The sequence below is a fragment of the Tetrao urogallus genome (genome assembly GCF_951394365.1).
Source record: "Tetrao urogallus genome assembly, chromosome: 8".
Lineage (NCBI taxonomy): Eukaryota > Metazoa > Chordata > Aves > Galliformes > Phasianidae > Tetrao > Tetrao urogallus.
This window is the reverse complement of record NC_136821.1, coordinates 35,796,680-35,811,350: the sequence shown is the minus strand read 5'-3', so window position 1 is coordinate 35,811,350 and position 14,671 is coordinate 35,796,680. Positions and strand designations below refer to the sequence as shown.

The following is a 14,671-nucleotide window of genomic DNA, read 5'->3' as shown; positions in this document are numbered from 1 at the left end:
TCTGGGCTGGAGCTGAGAGAACAGCTTCTGATGTGTTGGGAACCCCCCCCGAAAACCCTCGGTATATGTATCTGTGCACAGAGGTGAGCAAGCCTGTAAGCATTCCCTTCAGCTGTGCTCTCTTTTTGAAAGTTTAAAAGGCTTTTAAATGTAAATAACAGCTTTGTGGGGTTCTTTTAAATACATTTGTGGGCTTAAATGTATGGCAGGTTTGAAGTCTAAGACCAAAGCTTCACATGAGGCTCATGTATGCAAATGTTAGCTTGGAAGACCTGAGTGTCTTGACATATATGTGACTGTGATGGGGTAACTTCCTCTGTCTAAGACCTTTGCCTTTGATAAGTCTATGAGCAAGGGAAAGCATGAGAAATCTCAGTCTAGAAGGAAGAACTTGTGAAGCTGAAAGATGAAAACAAGGATTGCTTGGAGCAGAAGGAGACGTCTTCCTCCTACATACACAGTCTCCCTGAGCAACAGATACGAGGCTCTGGGGCTGGAAACAAAAGAGTGCCTAGATACCAAACAGGGCCCAGGATGCAGTAAGCAAAGAATCATATTAAAAGTAGTTCCACCAAAAAAGGGCAAGAGTCTTAGTAACTGGGGATTCCTCGCTAGGAGGCACTGAGGCCTCCGTTTGTTGCCAGATAACCTCTCCAGAGAGAGCTGCCATCTTCTGGGGATGTGTGTCAGAGGTGTTAAGAAGACTCTACCAAGATGGCTGCTGTCTACTTGTTGTCATTCAAGTAGGACCAGGGGAGGCTGCAACGAGGAAAATACAGAATATTAAAGGGGGCTTTGCATCCCTTGGAAAGATGCTAAAGGGATCAGGAGCACAAGCAGTATTCTCTGTCCTCCCAACTGCTGGCTGGGTCATGGAAGGAAGAAGAACAGATCAGGAAAATTGCTGGCTGGGGAAATGGAGCTGGGATCAAGATTTTGGCCACTGTGATCTTGGGCAGGCCTTTGAGAGACCACGTGTGTGGATGTCAGACAGAATGCAACTGAGCAGATGGGGCAGAAGTGTTTTGGGGAGCAAGCTGGCTGGATTGATTACCAGAGCTTTAAGACTAGATCTGATGGGGGAAGAGGATGGAGTTACTTGTGACAGAGAGGGGCCTGGTAGTGCTGTCTTTTTAGTAAACTGTGGAGAAAAACTTCTCAGTTGTCCATTTGGATCTTGTGATAACATCACCAGAAGGGTTTAAACCTTGCATCCCTCAAGAGATACCTGCTTCCCTAAAGTATAGGGTATATCCCTATATATCCCTATATATCCTATATATCCCTATATATATCCCTAAAGTATAGTATAGTAAAATATATATAACTCTATATATCAATGCATACAGTGCTGGAAATAAACAGGAAGAACTAGAGATCCATGATGTGTCACGGGGCCGTAATCTCACTGTGATCATGAAGACATGGTGGGACAGCTCGCTTGACTGCAGTGCTGTTATGGATTGCTGTGTCCTTTTTAGGAAAGGCAGTCTGGCAAGACAAGGAGATGGAGTTGCTCTTTATGTGAGAGTGCAACTAGAATGTATCAAGCTTCACTCAGAGGGAATAATGAACAAGTGGAGAACGTGAGGGTAAAAATTAAGTGGTACGCTAACATAGGTGACACTGTTTTGGGTGTGTATTGCAGGCCACCTAGTCAGGAGGAGGAAGTGGATGAGGCCTTCTACAAACAGCTGGAAGTAGCCTCATGGTTCCTGGCACTAATTCTCATGGGGGACTTCAACTATCCTGATATTTGTTTGATAAGCAACACAGGCAGGCACACAGAGTGCAGGTGGTTCCTGCAACGTGTTGGTGACTTTCTGGTGCAGGTGGTGCAAGAGCTGATGAGGAGGAGTGTATTACTTGACCTTGTTTTTACTAACAAGGAAGGCTGGTCAGGGGTGTGATGGCTGAGGGAAGCTTGGGATGCAGCAATTACAAGATGGTGGAGTTTAAGATCTTGTGGGAAAGTAGTAAAGCATAAGTAGAATTGCTACCTTGAACTTCAGGAGAGCCAACTTTGACTTCTTCGAAGACTTACTTGGAGGTACCCCATGGGTAGAGTATTAGAAGGTATGAAGCCCATCACAGCTGGTTGGCACTTAAACACCACTTCTTCCAGGCATCCCTAAGAGTAAGAAATCATGGAAAGGTGGCAAAGAGGCCTCTGTGGATCAACAAGGAACTCATGGATAAACTGAAAGGAAAGAAGAAGGTCTGTGAAATGTGGAGAAAGGACCTGCCCACCTGGGAAGAATATAGGAATGTTGTCAGAGCCTGTAGGGATGCAATGAAGAAGGCTAAGGCCCTCTTGGAATTAAACCTTGCAAAGAAGGTAAAGGATGAAAAGAAAAGTTTAAGTATGTCAACAGTAAAAGGAAGACTAGGGAAAATGACTGCTGGACTGCTTTCTTCTTTCATCTTTGAAAGGTCCTGGCAAATGGGAGAGGTGCCTGAAGACTGGAGGTTAGGCAATGTCACGCCTGTCTTTAAAAATGGAAAGAAGCAGCATCTGGTAAACTACAAGCCAGTCAGCCTCACCTCCATCTCTGGAAAGGTGATGGAACAACTTGTTCTGGACACTGTCTCCAAGCAATTGGAAGAGAAGAAGGTTATCAGGAGCAGTCAACATAGATTCACCAAGGAAAAATCATGCTTGACTAATCTGGAAACCTTCTATCAGTGTCATCACTGGCTGGAGAGATGCGTGGAGATCAGTGGGTGTTGTGTATCTTGACTTCAGCAAGGTGTTTGACACCATCTCCCACAGCATCCTCGTTGTGAAACTTAGAAAATGTGGGATAAATGAGTGGACAGCGAGATGAATTGAGAACTGGCTGCCTGGCAGAGCTTAGAGAGTGATCATCAGCAGCGCAGAGCCTGATTACAAAGGCCTGTTACAAGTAGTGCTCCCCAGGAGTCAGTGCTCAGTCCAGTCTCATTCAGCATCTTCATCAACATGAAGGGATGAAGGGATAGTTTGCTGATGATACAAGGCTGAGATGAGTGGCTGATACTTCTGAAGGCTGTGCTGCTGTTCAGCAAGACCTAGACATACTGGACAGTTGGGCAGGGAGGAATCTGATGGGGTTTAGCAAGAGCAAATGTAGAGTATTGCACGTGGAATGAGCACGTGCATTGCTACAGGTTAAGGGATGACCTGCTGGAGAGGAGCTCTGCGAGGAAGGACCTGGGGGTCCTGGTGGGCAGCAGGTAGGCCATGAGCCAGCAGTGTAACCTTGTGGCCAAGAAGGCCAACGGTATCCTGGGGTGTATTAAAGAGCATGGCCAGCAGGTCCAGGGAGGTGATCCTCCCCCTCTGCTCTCCCACAGTGAGGCCACATGTAGACTACTGTGTCCAGTTCTGGGCTACTCAGTTTAAAAAAGACAGGGATCTCCTAGAAGGTGTCCAGCAGAATAGTCCTGCAGTTGTTAGTCTCACTCCTTCTTCAGAAAGTGCCCTTCTTTAGCAGCAGCTACCACTGACAGTGAAGATCACTTCCATAGAGTTAGAATCATAGAATCATTCAGGTTGGGAAAGACCTCTACAGTCATCTGGTCCAGCACCAACCCACCCCACCATGCCCACTGACCACATCCCTCAAGTGCCACATCTCCATGGTTCTGGAACACCTCCAGGAATGATGACTCCACCACCTCTCTGGGCAAGCTGTTCCAATACCTCACCACTCTTTCTGAGAACAAATTTTTCCTAGTATACAGCCCGTACCTTCCCTGGTACACCGTAAGGCTCTTGCATCTTCTCCTGTCACCTGTCATATGGGAGAAGAGCCTGACCCAACTTTGGGCATTACAGGGATCTTTGCTGTGTTGTATCTGAAGGGCTTGAAGATGGCAGGCTGCACTACTCTACCCCTGGAAAGGTTGCTGTAGCCATTGAAAGTCTCAAGATAAAGAATATGAATCCATTTATCACTTCACACTCTGGAGCTTTGGAACCTGTTGAACAAGCTTAAATGCAGGCAAATAAGACTGCTTTTAATTTGTGGATAGCAATCATAAATTGTTGTTAAGAAGATAAATATTGAAATAATAGGTGGATTAACAGTGAAAGATGTGACAGGAGGTCCAAAGCAGGATGAGCTAAGAGTTTTCATGTGGATCTAATCAGTGAGTCTCGCTGTGCGCTCGGATTGACAACACAGATGCACTAACTCCACTGCCAGTCAAAGGGCAGTGTATGTGTCTGACTTTTAGCTTTCATTAGTTTCAAGGAGGTATCAGGCAAATGAATCTCTGGCACTGTACTGTTCTTTTCTGGTGCTCGCACGTGCATGTTATCTTCTCCCTACTTGCCTGTTGTGTATAGATACATATACAAGTCATGTACAAAGGGTAGCAATAGACATGAGAGCTTTCAGTGCATGGTTTATAAATATGCAACGTTTGCAGTGGATAATATTGCTGCTACACAAGCCGAGGAAGTGATGTTAGACTCATTATAGTTACAAAATTATTTCTGCAGATGGCTTTCTTCATTTTTTTCCCAAATTATTAACATGGGTTTTGCTCTTCCAGTTGAAAACACGTTGCATTTGCTTGCCACCGGTTTACTTTTTGTCTGTCTGTCTTTTGTGAAGACTCAAAAGTCTTCTAGTGCCTGTGCAGATGACTGATAATTAGAGGGTTTTTATGATTTCCATCCTCTTTCAGTTGAAAGTGGTTAAAATGTTCACCTCAGACATGCTGAGCAGTCATTGGTAGCATCTCAATCATTTATAGTCAGCATGATTGCCTGAAACGTGGAACAGTGCAGAACTGTTGCATAAAAATGGGTGATTTATAGAAGGCTTTTATGTCAGAGGGGCTTTTGAACATGTCCAAGTGTGTATATTGTTTATGTGCATGTTGTAATATAGCAGGGTTGGCTGCGTGTCTTCTGAAGATTGCAAGAAAACTGTGATCTGTTACTGTGTTCAGAAAGATTTCAGCATTGCCATAAAATTGGACCACAATCTGGTGAACTTTGACTTTTTGACTTACTGGCTACGTATGGTTTTTTTCCTACAGGTTCTCTAACGTCGATGTTTGTCAGGCTTCCTTGTGGTGGTGTCGGGGTGAGTACTCTCTTTAATGTGTAAATAATGTCCTGTTTGTTCTCTGAGTCCCATTGGTAACAAAAATCGATGCTTTGCATTCCATCAAGTGGGTAATTGCTACCAGATGTTCTCCATAAACAGGGTCTGCCTGGGGTGTGGGTTTGCAGTGACAGCCTCACGTGCCTTTCTTCAAAAGCAGTGCAATGATTTGAAACTATTTGGGGCACTGAAAGCGTGGGTGACATTCATAGGCATGCTTCGTGTCTGGCTTTGGGGACAAGAAACCTCATTTCCCAGGCAGTGATGCTTAATGTCTAAGAGGTTACTGAATTTTAAAGCAACCTTCGAACCCAAAAGTGCGCCGCAACCACGCAGAAAGCAAGATGTGCTGTTTCATCTTTGGGATTTGTGCTTCAGAGCTGCCTGTCTCATAGGGCAGGTGGAAGCATTATTAATAAAATGGTGATACTAAAGGACGATGTTTGGGAAGTTTCAGTAAATAGTGAGTTATTTGCAGCTGGACTTGTGTTATCGTCCTAGAATAAAAAACCTCACTGATTACAAAGGGTAAAATTGCAGTCGTCGATATTTGGCATCTTTCATTTTTTTTGAGGGTGAATTCTGAAAGAAGTGACTGAAATACCCGTCCATCCATCACAGAGCAGCTGAACATCAGTTTTCATCTGTCAAGATTTCTTTCATGTAGTTAAAAAAAAGACATTTATTCCCTGAAGACCGAAAAGAGGGAATATCGTTCCAGTGCCTTGTGCTGAAGATTTGGGTTTGCTGTTTGTTGTTTGGAGCCTGAAATCTTGAAAGTTTTCCTTTCAGCTCAGACTTTCTGCTCCAAGGTTTCTGTGCAGGGTGACAGCAGAGAAACCCTCATAGAGCAGGAAGGGAAAAGAATGAGAAGAGACAATAAAAGGCACTGTGTTTGAAAATTCACAGTGGTAGTTCTTATGCATAATTGTAGCTCGTGAGGTTGAATTTGGAGGTCTGGATTCTGTTATGGAAATGAAACAAAATTGTTTTCTTCCTGAGTCTTTGCAAAATCACTGCTTTGAAAATTATCCCGTCAAAAAAAAAAAAAGAATAATCGGCGTTTATTCATACCGCCACAACTGAGCACTCGTAGAGATATTTTATTTTGTATTGTAAATATGCTGCAGCCTCCTAATTCATGACAAATTTTTGGCTGGAGTTTAAAAGGTTTGGATTTACCCTGCCCTGCAGTCAGGCATGCCATTCAAAGCAAAAATTATCATTTGCAAATGAAGACTGAATGGTAACAAGTAGAGACAGTGCCTGAGCCTAACGCAGTCCCAGAAGTCTTGCATTAAGTCCTAAATCAGGGCAGGAAGCACCACGGCGCTGGTATTCCTGATAGGCTGCTGATAAAGATAGTACTTGCTGCTCCTGGTCTCCACTGAGCCTTAAATATGAAATAAAACAGCTTTCCACTTTTCTGCAGCGTTTCAGTCATCCCGACCAATGCTTTCATGTTTTGGAGGAAGAGCTTTGTGTAACTGGTAATTTACCAGTCATCAACAACGCGCTTGTCAGATTTTTCGTGGAAGGAAAAAAAAAATGCATTCTGGTTGTTTTGCTTGATTTTCTTTCCCTCAGTTCCATTGGAAGGCAGCACGAGCTCTTTGTGTGCTTCTACTTGCAGGAGAGCAGATTCCTCACTGCTTTTGTGCTGCGTTTTTGATCAGTATATACACTGCAGCTACGCATCTGTGGGGAAAATGAGGCCACGGCACGCAGTGATGGGCTATAGCATATTGAGCAGTACACACCTGGGTGGGTTGAAGTGGTTACCCCCTCCTTTTGGGGGTAGGAGATCTGCACACCGATCGTACAAGCTACTTTCAGTCCTGTTTTCTGCTGTCCTTCAAAGTGTGAGATCTGTCAAGAAAGCTAGCTTAATAACATTGCGTGTCTATTGAAGAAATAGAGGGAAAACTGTACTCTTTGTTAGCATGCCAGTTCTGTCAGACAAGTTGCTCTTGGTTTGATTTGCTATGGGAAAACGTTGGAAGAAGCTCTACAGTGGGATTTTAGTTGGGCCACAGAGCACGCCTCTCGGTAGCAGATGAAAAACAAGTTATTTTCTGCATCAAAGAGGATGACGAGACATTTTTGAGACACGTGCAGTATATTTTGAAGAAGTAAAAAAGATTTTAAAACATCAGGGCCCAGGGTTAAGTATCAGTTGTGAAGAATTTCGGTGAGAGAGGAAGCATGATGCAAGCCTGAGAGGTTTCAGCATGTGAAGACCGCTGAGAGATCGAGTGCTTGTTATGGTATAATTGAATAATTTTAAATTGATTTAGCAAGAATACTTGGGGGTCCTGCTGCTGTAGGCAGGCTGCAAGGTGACTGTATGGCTCCTCTGATAGACAAGGAGCATCAGAGCTGTATTTAGATTCTCCTTTGTTCAGGAACACCAGATTGGCAGAACATGACTTGCTTCTGAACAGTCAACTGTCTCACTTCTGTCTTTAACTTACAAGCTGAGGAGGTTGTGGGGAGGCAGCCTTGGCGGTGACAGAAGTTGGTGTGAGCTGCTATGGCTTTGCACTGGTTTTACTGGTAAGGGAGCATCAGGAGCACGGGATGATCCGAGCACCTGTGGGACATCTGGTTTGTAGCCCAGAGCTGAAGGAGAAGGGATTTATTTCAGCAGAAGGGTAGTTTTCTCTGACTCTGTCACTTAATAAGTGCAGCCTAGTGAATAATTCATGGTTCACCAAGGCAGTAGACAGCTTTCCAGCTGGCTGACTGCTTCGTAAGGAGGATTTGATCCAGAACACTAAATACTGTTCTGGCAAATGCTTGCCAGGGGGCTAACGTGATCCATAAAGAAAAAAGAAAGGTTTTAAAAAATCAGGCTACCGTAGAATGAGTTGGGAGCAATCCTCTTTTGGGTACATCACTGATGAGAAGAGAGAGAGCTGCAGTCAGAATTAGTCCAACACATGCTCTGAAATGTTGCAAAGCAAAGGATTGGTCTGTAAGCGCGTGCTGGTGATGGTAAGAAATTTATTCAGGGTCACGAAGACAAAAGCTGAGTGCAGAGAAATGTTGATGTCACGAGAACACAAAGCTAAGTAGTAAGGTAGTGCACCAAATGCAGTGTTGCTGGGTGCAAAATAATGCCTGAGGGCATGAGGGAGGCCTGGCCTGGAGTGGGTGAAAGCTGAATGATTGCTGCTCCTTGTAATTCAGGAGAGGAGCTGGGGGTGTCGAATGGTATTTATGGGATGGAAAGCTTGAAGTCAAGTCCTTTTTCTGCAGACAGACACATAGCTCTTATCCATAAGGGTTGTTATGTAAGTTAAAAGAATAAATGGGCCTGAAAGGTGATGTGGAACAATGCTGGGGGGGGGGGGGGGGGGGGTGAGGGTGGGAAAGCCCCCCAAAGCCATTACATCTCCAGTGGCTGTGCCCCAGTGGCGTGGCAGTGTTGCTTTGCCTTTTCATCTCCTCATTAGGGCAGTGGGTTAGGTACTGTGGTGCTGCTCAGAACCTTGCTCAGGCCTGCCAGGTGCTCTGGGGCCAGCAGATACATCAGCCTAGCAGTGAGGGAAGCTGTGAATTTCCACGAGTTCTTTGTGCTAGCACAGGTGTTACAACAGGAGTTTTTTGAAGGAGCAGGAAAAGGTTGGGGGCAGATCAGTTCACCACGTAACACTTTTTGATCTCCCTTCTAAAACGAAGTCACAGCTTCGCAAGATCAGCGAGGAAGGTTTGTTCCCCTATGGTTGGAAACTCTTGGTTCTTTTCATCATCAGTTTGCTTAATACGAGGAAGCCCTCACATCGTCACAGCTGGCACTAACAAACCTCCCCACCTGCACATGTCCCACTCCTAGCAGAGAAGGAAGAAACCACAGAACCACTCATATCAACAGATGTGAGCTCTGATTTAAACATTTATTCCCACTGATCTTCAGCAACATCTGCAGGAGTAGCATTTCCATTTAGTGCCGTTCACTTCTCCGCAGCACACACACTTTTCTTAAGCTATGGCTTACATGCATGGAGTGTTAGATAATCCGGGATAATTAGAACATAATTTTGCAAAAGGCTTTGAAAATCCATAATCTAGTGATTCTTACTGGTTTTGATCTCTTCCAGAGCTTGTTCTCCTATTTTTGATTGCAGGGTCCTGTTTAGAGTGTAAAAAAATCTTTACCCATGCAGGTGTACAGCGTGCAGCAAAGTACATTCTTGCAGAGCAGAGACCAAAAAAAGTCCATATTCCATGAAATGGAAATGAGAAGAAACTTAATAGCGAGTCTTAGAGGAAAAAATATGTGAGCAGTGACTTAACCAGAGCTTTAGGAGACATGAGAAGGTAAAGACGGCTCCCTGACTGGGTGAATGCTGAGTGCTGCTGTCGCCTGAATGTGAGGATGAGCTGTGATGAGAGGAGAGCAGAACTCCTTTGTTTCTCTCTGCTTTGCAGTCCCTTGCCCCTGTCCGTCACTCTGTTTTCCTTGTTCTAATGAAACCTTTTTTTAAGATCCTCCCCATTTTTTTTTTTAAATAGCTGCCTGGCAGTACGTAATTTAGTGCACAGCGTGAGTCGGAAGCTCATCGTGTGTATTTTTTAACATTTCATATTCATAAGGAAGGAAAAGTTCTTTCATGTTTTGCTCAGAAACATCTTAGACATTCCTCTTAAAACAAAGCCTCCATCAAACTGACCTTCCCTCATCATTTTCTAATAACTGTGCATGCTACGAAGGCTTTAGAGCCTGCAGCAGGCCCCAGGAGCTGAATTCCCTCTTCCCACGTCCAAAGATCCTCAGCTCTCCTAAAAGTCCATGAGGCAGAATCAGCAGCTCCTCTGGCTTTAATATTACTCTCAAGCAAACAAGCGTGCTTATCCACTCCTCATCCAGCAGATGTGGAAGACTTGGTATCTCTGACGCAGTTCAATCCTCCAGTTTGGGAGAGAAAAAGAGAAATGCACGCTCTTAGATCAACAAAAGGCAAGAAATGTGCTTCCTCCCTCTGTAAAGTCCTTCCAGATGCTAAGGCTTGATGTGCTGTCCCAGCAACAACTCCTGTGATGGCAGCTACATCAAAGGGCTCGTCGATGGGGAAAGCCAAATAGTGTCTCCCTGTAATGAACTTCAGAATTCAGGAATGATGGAGGGGTCAACAGCAGCCCGAGCACCGAACAGCAGCAGCTTTAGAGCCGGAGTGCAGCTCAGCTCAGGGCCACATTAATAAGATTTTCCACCGTGGCAGAACCTACGCCCCTCTGCTGCAGAGTGCTGATGACTTCAGTGGGACCGTTCAGACACTTCCAGTGTAACATGATGAAGTGCTGCCTTGGATTAGGGCCCGGCAATCTCCAGACATCCTTTCTGGGAAGGTGGCTGGGTGTTAAATCCTTATCGTGGAGATGCTTGCATGTGGGACAAAGCAGTGCCAAGCTTGGCTTTCTTAATCCAGTCATTCTCCCACCGGGTAGCTGGGCATGGCAGAGACTGGCTTTTATGCTGCAGGCAGAATGCTTTTTCTAAGTGCTTAATTTCTGCAGAAATCATCTCTTTAAAACCTGTCTTGCCGTCCTCGCTCCTCTTGGAGTGCTACCAGCACAAGCCTGGTTTCTGCAGGCAGTATGGCGTGAACTTAGCAGCGTTTGGCTTGGGCACTGGTGGCTTTGGTGTGCTTTATGGGAAGGCTGGCACAATGGAGATCTGAGGGTCCTTACGTGAAGCTGTGCACCAGTCATATATGACTTCTGCTTTTAGCTATTTGTTTCCTTGGTGCCTTTATGGTGAGTAAATGTGACCCTGGGCAAAACTCTGCATTCAAGTGAGGAACCTGGTACTTGGAGGGCAAAGAGGGAGAGGACGCCTCTTTCTGTTGCTGTCCTGCAGCATTTTCTTTCAAGACTTAAGACAGATGGGTTATATCTGCCCATTCCAGGCTGCGTGGCATAGCTGTATCCCTTAAGTTAAGGGAAATGGAACCAGCGAACCAGCGCAGAGTGGCCCTTCTGCAGTAGTGAGGCAGCAGAGTTCTACCAACCTCCTTCTTCCCCAAGATACCAAGAACTGAAATTAAATTTGCCAGTGCTGAGGCTGTAATTTTCTTTGCACAAACCAAGCTGGTATTCTCAGTTGCTTAGGTTAGGTGTGTCTGCCACCTGCAGACACAGGTGACTGTGACAGTGTTGTATAGAGCTCAAACCTGTTGTACTTCTGTTCCCGTGTTTCTGCCCAAACTTATTAACTCAGGGGAGCCCTGGCACTTTTACAGGCTAACTGCAACTTCAGAACTGTCCTCAGAGCAGCTGGTGCCAGAAAGCATTCCCAGTAATGGGCCTGGAATGATTTCCACCGCCTTCAACACAGGCACGAAGGAGGTGGCTCAGTGCTGTGTGGGGTGACTTGCATCTCCTCGCAACTCAGTAAGCAGGTTGGCTGCCAGACAAAGCAAATAATCCATTTCTCCCATTCTCCTTTTCCATTGTTTCCATAAATGCTCTCAACGCTGAGCAATATGTGAAAAATAGCTGGTGATCCTTCACATTGAGAAATGTTGCATTTATCCCGTGATGGATAGGAGGACTGTACAGCAGAGCTTTCCTGACATGGGATAGTCCCAGCAGTGTGAATTTCACAAGGGCCGGGGCTGGCAGGAAGAAAACAAGCTCTGCTCTCATCACAGCCTGCAAACAGGCCAGAGTGCTGGGGAAGAGATCCAGGCCCCGTGCCGTTTGTCCCCCCGCAGCCTCCAGCTGGATCACAGCAAAAGCTGTGCAGGCATCTCAGCATCTGTCTTCGAACCCATCCCATCTTTGTGCAGTTGGTGGCGTGAATGTGGTAAAAGCCAGCACTCCCTGCTTTTGGTTTCAGTTAGGGCAGGATCTTGTAGCATAACTGCACGGAGAATGCCTGAAGGATGCCGTGCCTTTGGCCTGCTGGCACATCTTCTGGGGAAAACTGCAGAGGATGCTGGTGCTGTCAGATACTCAGCGCTGAAGTAGATGTCTGTAATCAGCACTTAGATTCTGAAGATCTGCTGTTAGCTTTGATGGGACGAGAGAAGTTGGTGTCAGCATAACCTTACCCAACTGGCAGGCCTAGGCTAGGCAGGCGTTGTTAAAAAGTTCATTATTAAGTATCCCTCTTGTAGTGCTTTAATTAAGAGGATTATTGAATGATTTTGTAAAACCTCCTTTTTCATCTGAACTCTGTTTCCTCCAGCAGTTGAGGGGAAGTGCTGCTGTGGTGGTAGAAGTGCTGGTAGGAGACACCTGCAAGATACGGTGCTGAATTTCCTCCTCTGTTAATGCACTGACCCTAAAGCATCCCATGAGTAACCTTTGTTGGAACAGCCGTTGGTGTTGTCACCTTTAGGTGATGGCGGTCTTGGCCCTGGTGTTGCTGAGATCAGTTCTGCCAATTCCCACATTTAATACGTTCAAGTAACTCTGTATAAGACACGAGTCTCTGTTTCCTGGCTGTCCTCACTGTTGCTAACCATGGTTCCTGTGTGTCTCACTTAGGTCGACAGTGACACGATCTGGAATGAAGTTCACTCATCTGGTGCTGCTCGCCTGGCTGTGGGCTGCGTCATTGAGCTTGTTTTCAAAGTGGCCACAGGAGAACTGAAGGTTGGTATGACAATAAGCAACACTTTGCTTTGAAAAGGGCTGTGTGTACGGGAACAGCAGGGCTCAGATCATGACTGTGTTGTGCAGGAGATCCAGCAAGCTTCATTTTAATGGCACCATCTGGCTTTGGTCATAAAAATCTTTGAGGATATCAGCAAGTGAACGGCAGACTCCTGGTGAATGTTCTTACGTGCTGATTAAAAGGAAGAAAGAAACCAGAACAGCAAGCAAAATCCCTATTCCAGTGTTATCTGAGGGTCTTGCTGCTGGCTTCAGCTGGGCCAGTCAGCTCAGTGACCTCATGCAGAATTTATTTATTTTTTCCTGAGTGGAAGGAAATGCTGTACCAGCCAGTTTCCCTAAAATTCATGTGGATATCTTCCCCTCCAGAACAAGGGAGTACATCATCTGCTGCCGTGCAGGAACCATTGAGGACAACTACATAATTGCAAGGCACAATTAGTGCTCCTGGCTGCATGCATCCATCCTTGTGAGATGAACCTTCCTACCTGTCTCATTTCTTCCTTTTCTTATTTTCGTGTGTAGAATGGATTTGCCGTTGTTCGACCTCCAGGTCACCATGCAGAAGAAAGCACACCCATGTAAGTATGCATTTGTGCTCTGTGATCTTGCTTCAGTGTTTGTCTGTTGTGTGATCTACAGCCTGAAGAAGGCTGTTTGTTAGTTTACTGTTGCAGAATTTCTATGTGAAACGGTGTCGTATGCAAAGCTCCCAGTAATTCCCTTGAAGACGGCAAATTCCTACTTTGTGCTTTTGGGTGGGTAGTTCTTAGCACAAATTGACATTACAGTCATGCCTTGGAATAACACTGCTGCTTTTGTTTACTCCTGTGAGTTGTTTTAAGATCAATACTGATGGCTCACACAGTGTGAGGAAGGCAAGAGTACCATTAATAGCAGTATAGCAAGCATAGCTGTGTCCTGAGGTCACAACACTAACTGAGGAAAGGGGCAGAGCAGGAAGACTTCACGAAGCCAAAGTTAAGTCAGGCAGCTGACGTGTGTTTTAAACAGCCGGGTTTGTATTAGGGTTTTCACCAGATATCCCATGCATTCTTTGGGGTCCCATGCTTGGATTGTGTTGGACTTGTGTACCAGGCTTACTGTGCTGAACTTTCATGCGTGGAGTTTCTGTGCTTCAGTATAAAGTTCTGAGCCTCCGTGAGCATATCTCCTCTCTTCCAGCTGATGGCATCTCAGCAGTCCAGGCCTTGGTTCTGTCCTTTCTTTGTCCTTTTTGCTTTGTCTTACCTGTCCCTGTCTCTTACATGTAAGCACTGGGGATCCGAGGGTCACTCGTGGGCAGCTGGCCCCCAGCAGCATCTCACTGCATTGGGCTTAGGAAAGGATTTCCTGATGGATCACAAGGCACGTGCTGCTGCGTGGCTATTTTGTGTTTCTCACTGAGCACACGTACATCTTCCAGGGAGGAAAGCAGAGTGAAAGCAGAAGAAATTTCCGACTGTTATGTCTCAGATGATAGATGCACTGGGACCAAGGAGACCTATATTTAACACCTCTCTTTTTTCTCTTTTCTCTTCCTTCTCATCACCTCCAGGGGCTTCTGCTATTTTAACTCCGTGGCAATTGCAGCCAAGCTGCTCCAGCAAAGACTGAATGTTAGCAAAATCCTCATAGTGGACTGGGTGAGTAAACTTTGCTTGTTACCATCAGGAGAGCAGGTGGAAATTTTCATGGGGTTTTCTTTGGGTTTCATGTGAGGCCAACCCAGGCTCTGTAAGTCAGTGAAAAAATGTTGTCTGTGGTCTGTAAGCCAAAATTTGTTTGCTTGGTACTTTTTAAAAAAGATTTTAGTTAAAAACCAAAACAAAACAAAAAGCTTATTAAAGAGTGCATAGTTTTCCGAACAGAATTGTAATTAATAAGATGTTGCCTTCTAAAACAAGCCCATAACACAGTCTCAAGCATAGGTAACTGCAGTC

General features: G+C 45.3%; 1 protein-coding gene across 1 annotated transcript in view; it reads left to right on the top strand.

Moving 5' to 3' along the window:
* The window catches only part of HDAC4 (histone deacetylase 4), a gene marked incomplete at both ends in the record, with an annotated part of 164,142 nt that overhangs the window by 129,768 nt on the left and 19,703 nt on the right, over positions 1–14,671 (top strand). Inside the window, 4 exons of the mRNA XM_079538744.1 lie at positions 5,035–5,081; positions 12,600–12,707; positions 13,254–13,309; positions 14,287–14,374. Coding sequence (XP_079394870.1) covers positions 5,035–5,081; positions 12,600–12,707; positions 13,254–13,309; positions 14,287–14,374 — 299 coding nt within the window. The remainder of the gene's footprint in view (positions 1–5,034; positions 5,082–12,599; positions 12,708–13,253; positions 13,310–14,286; positions 14,375–14,671) is intronic.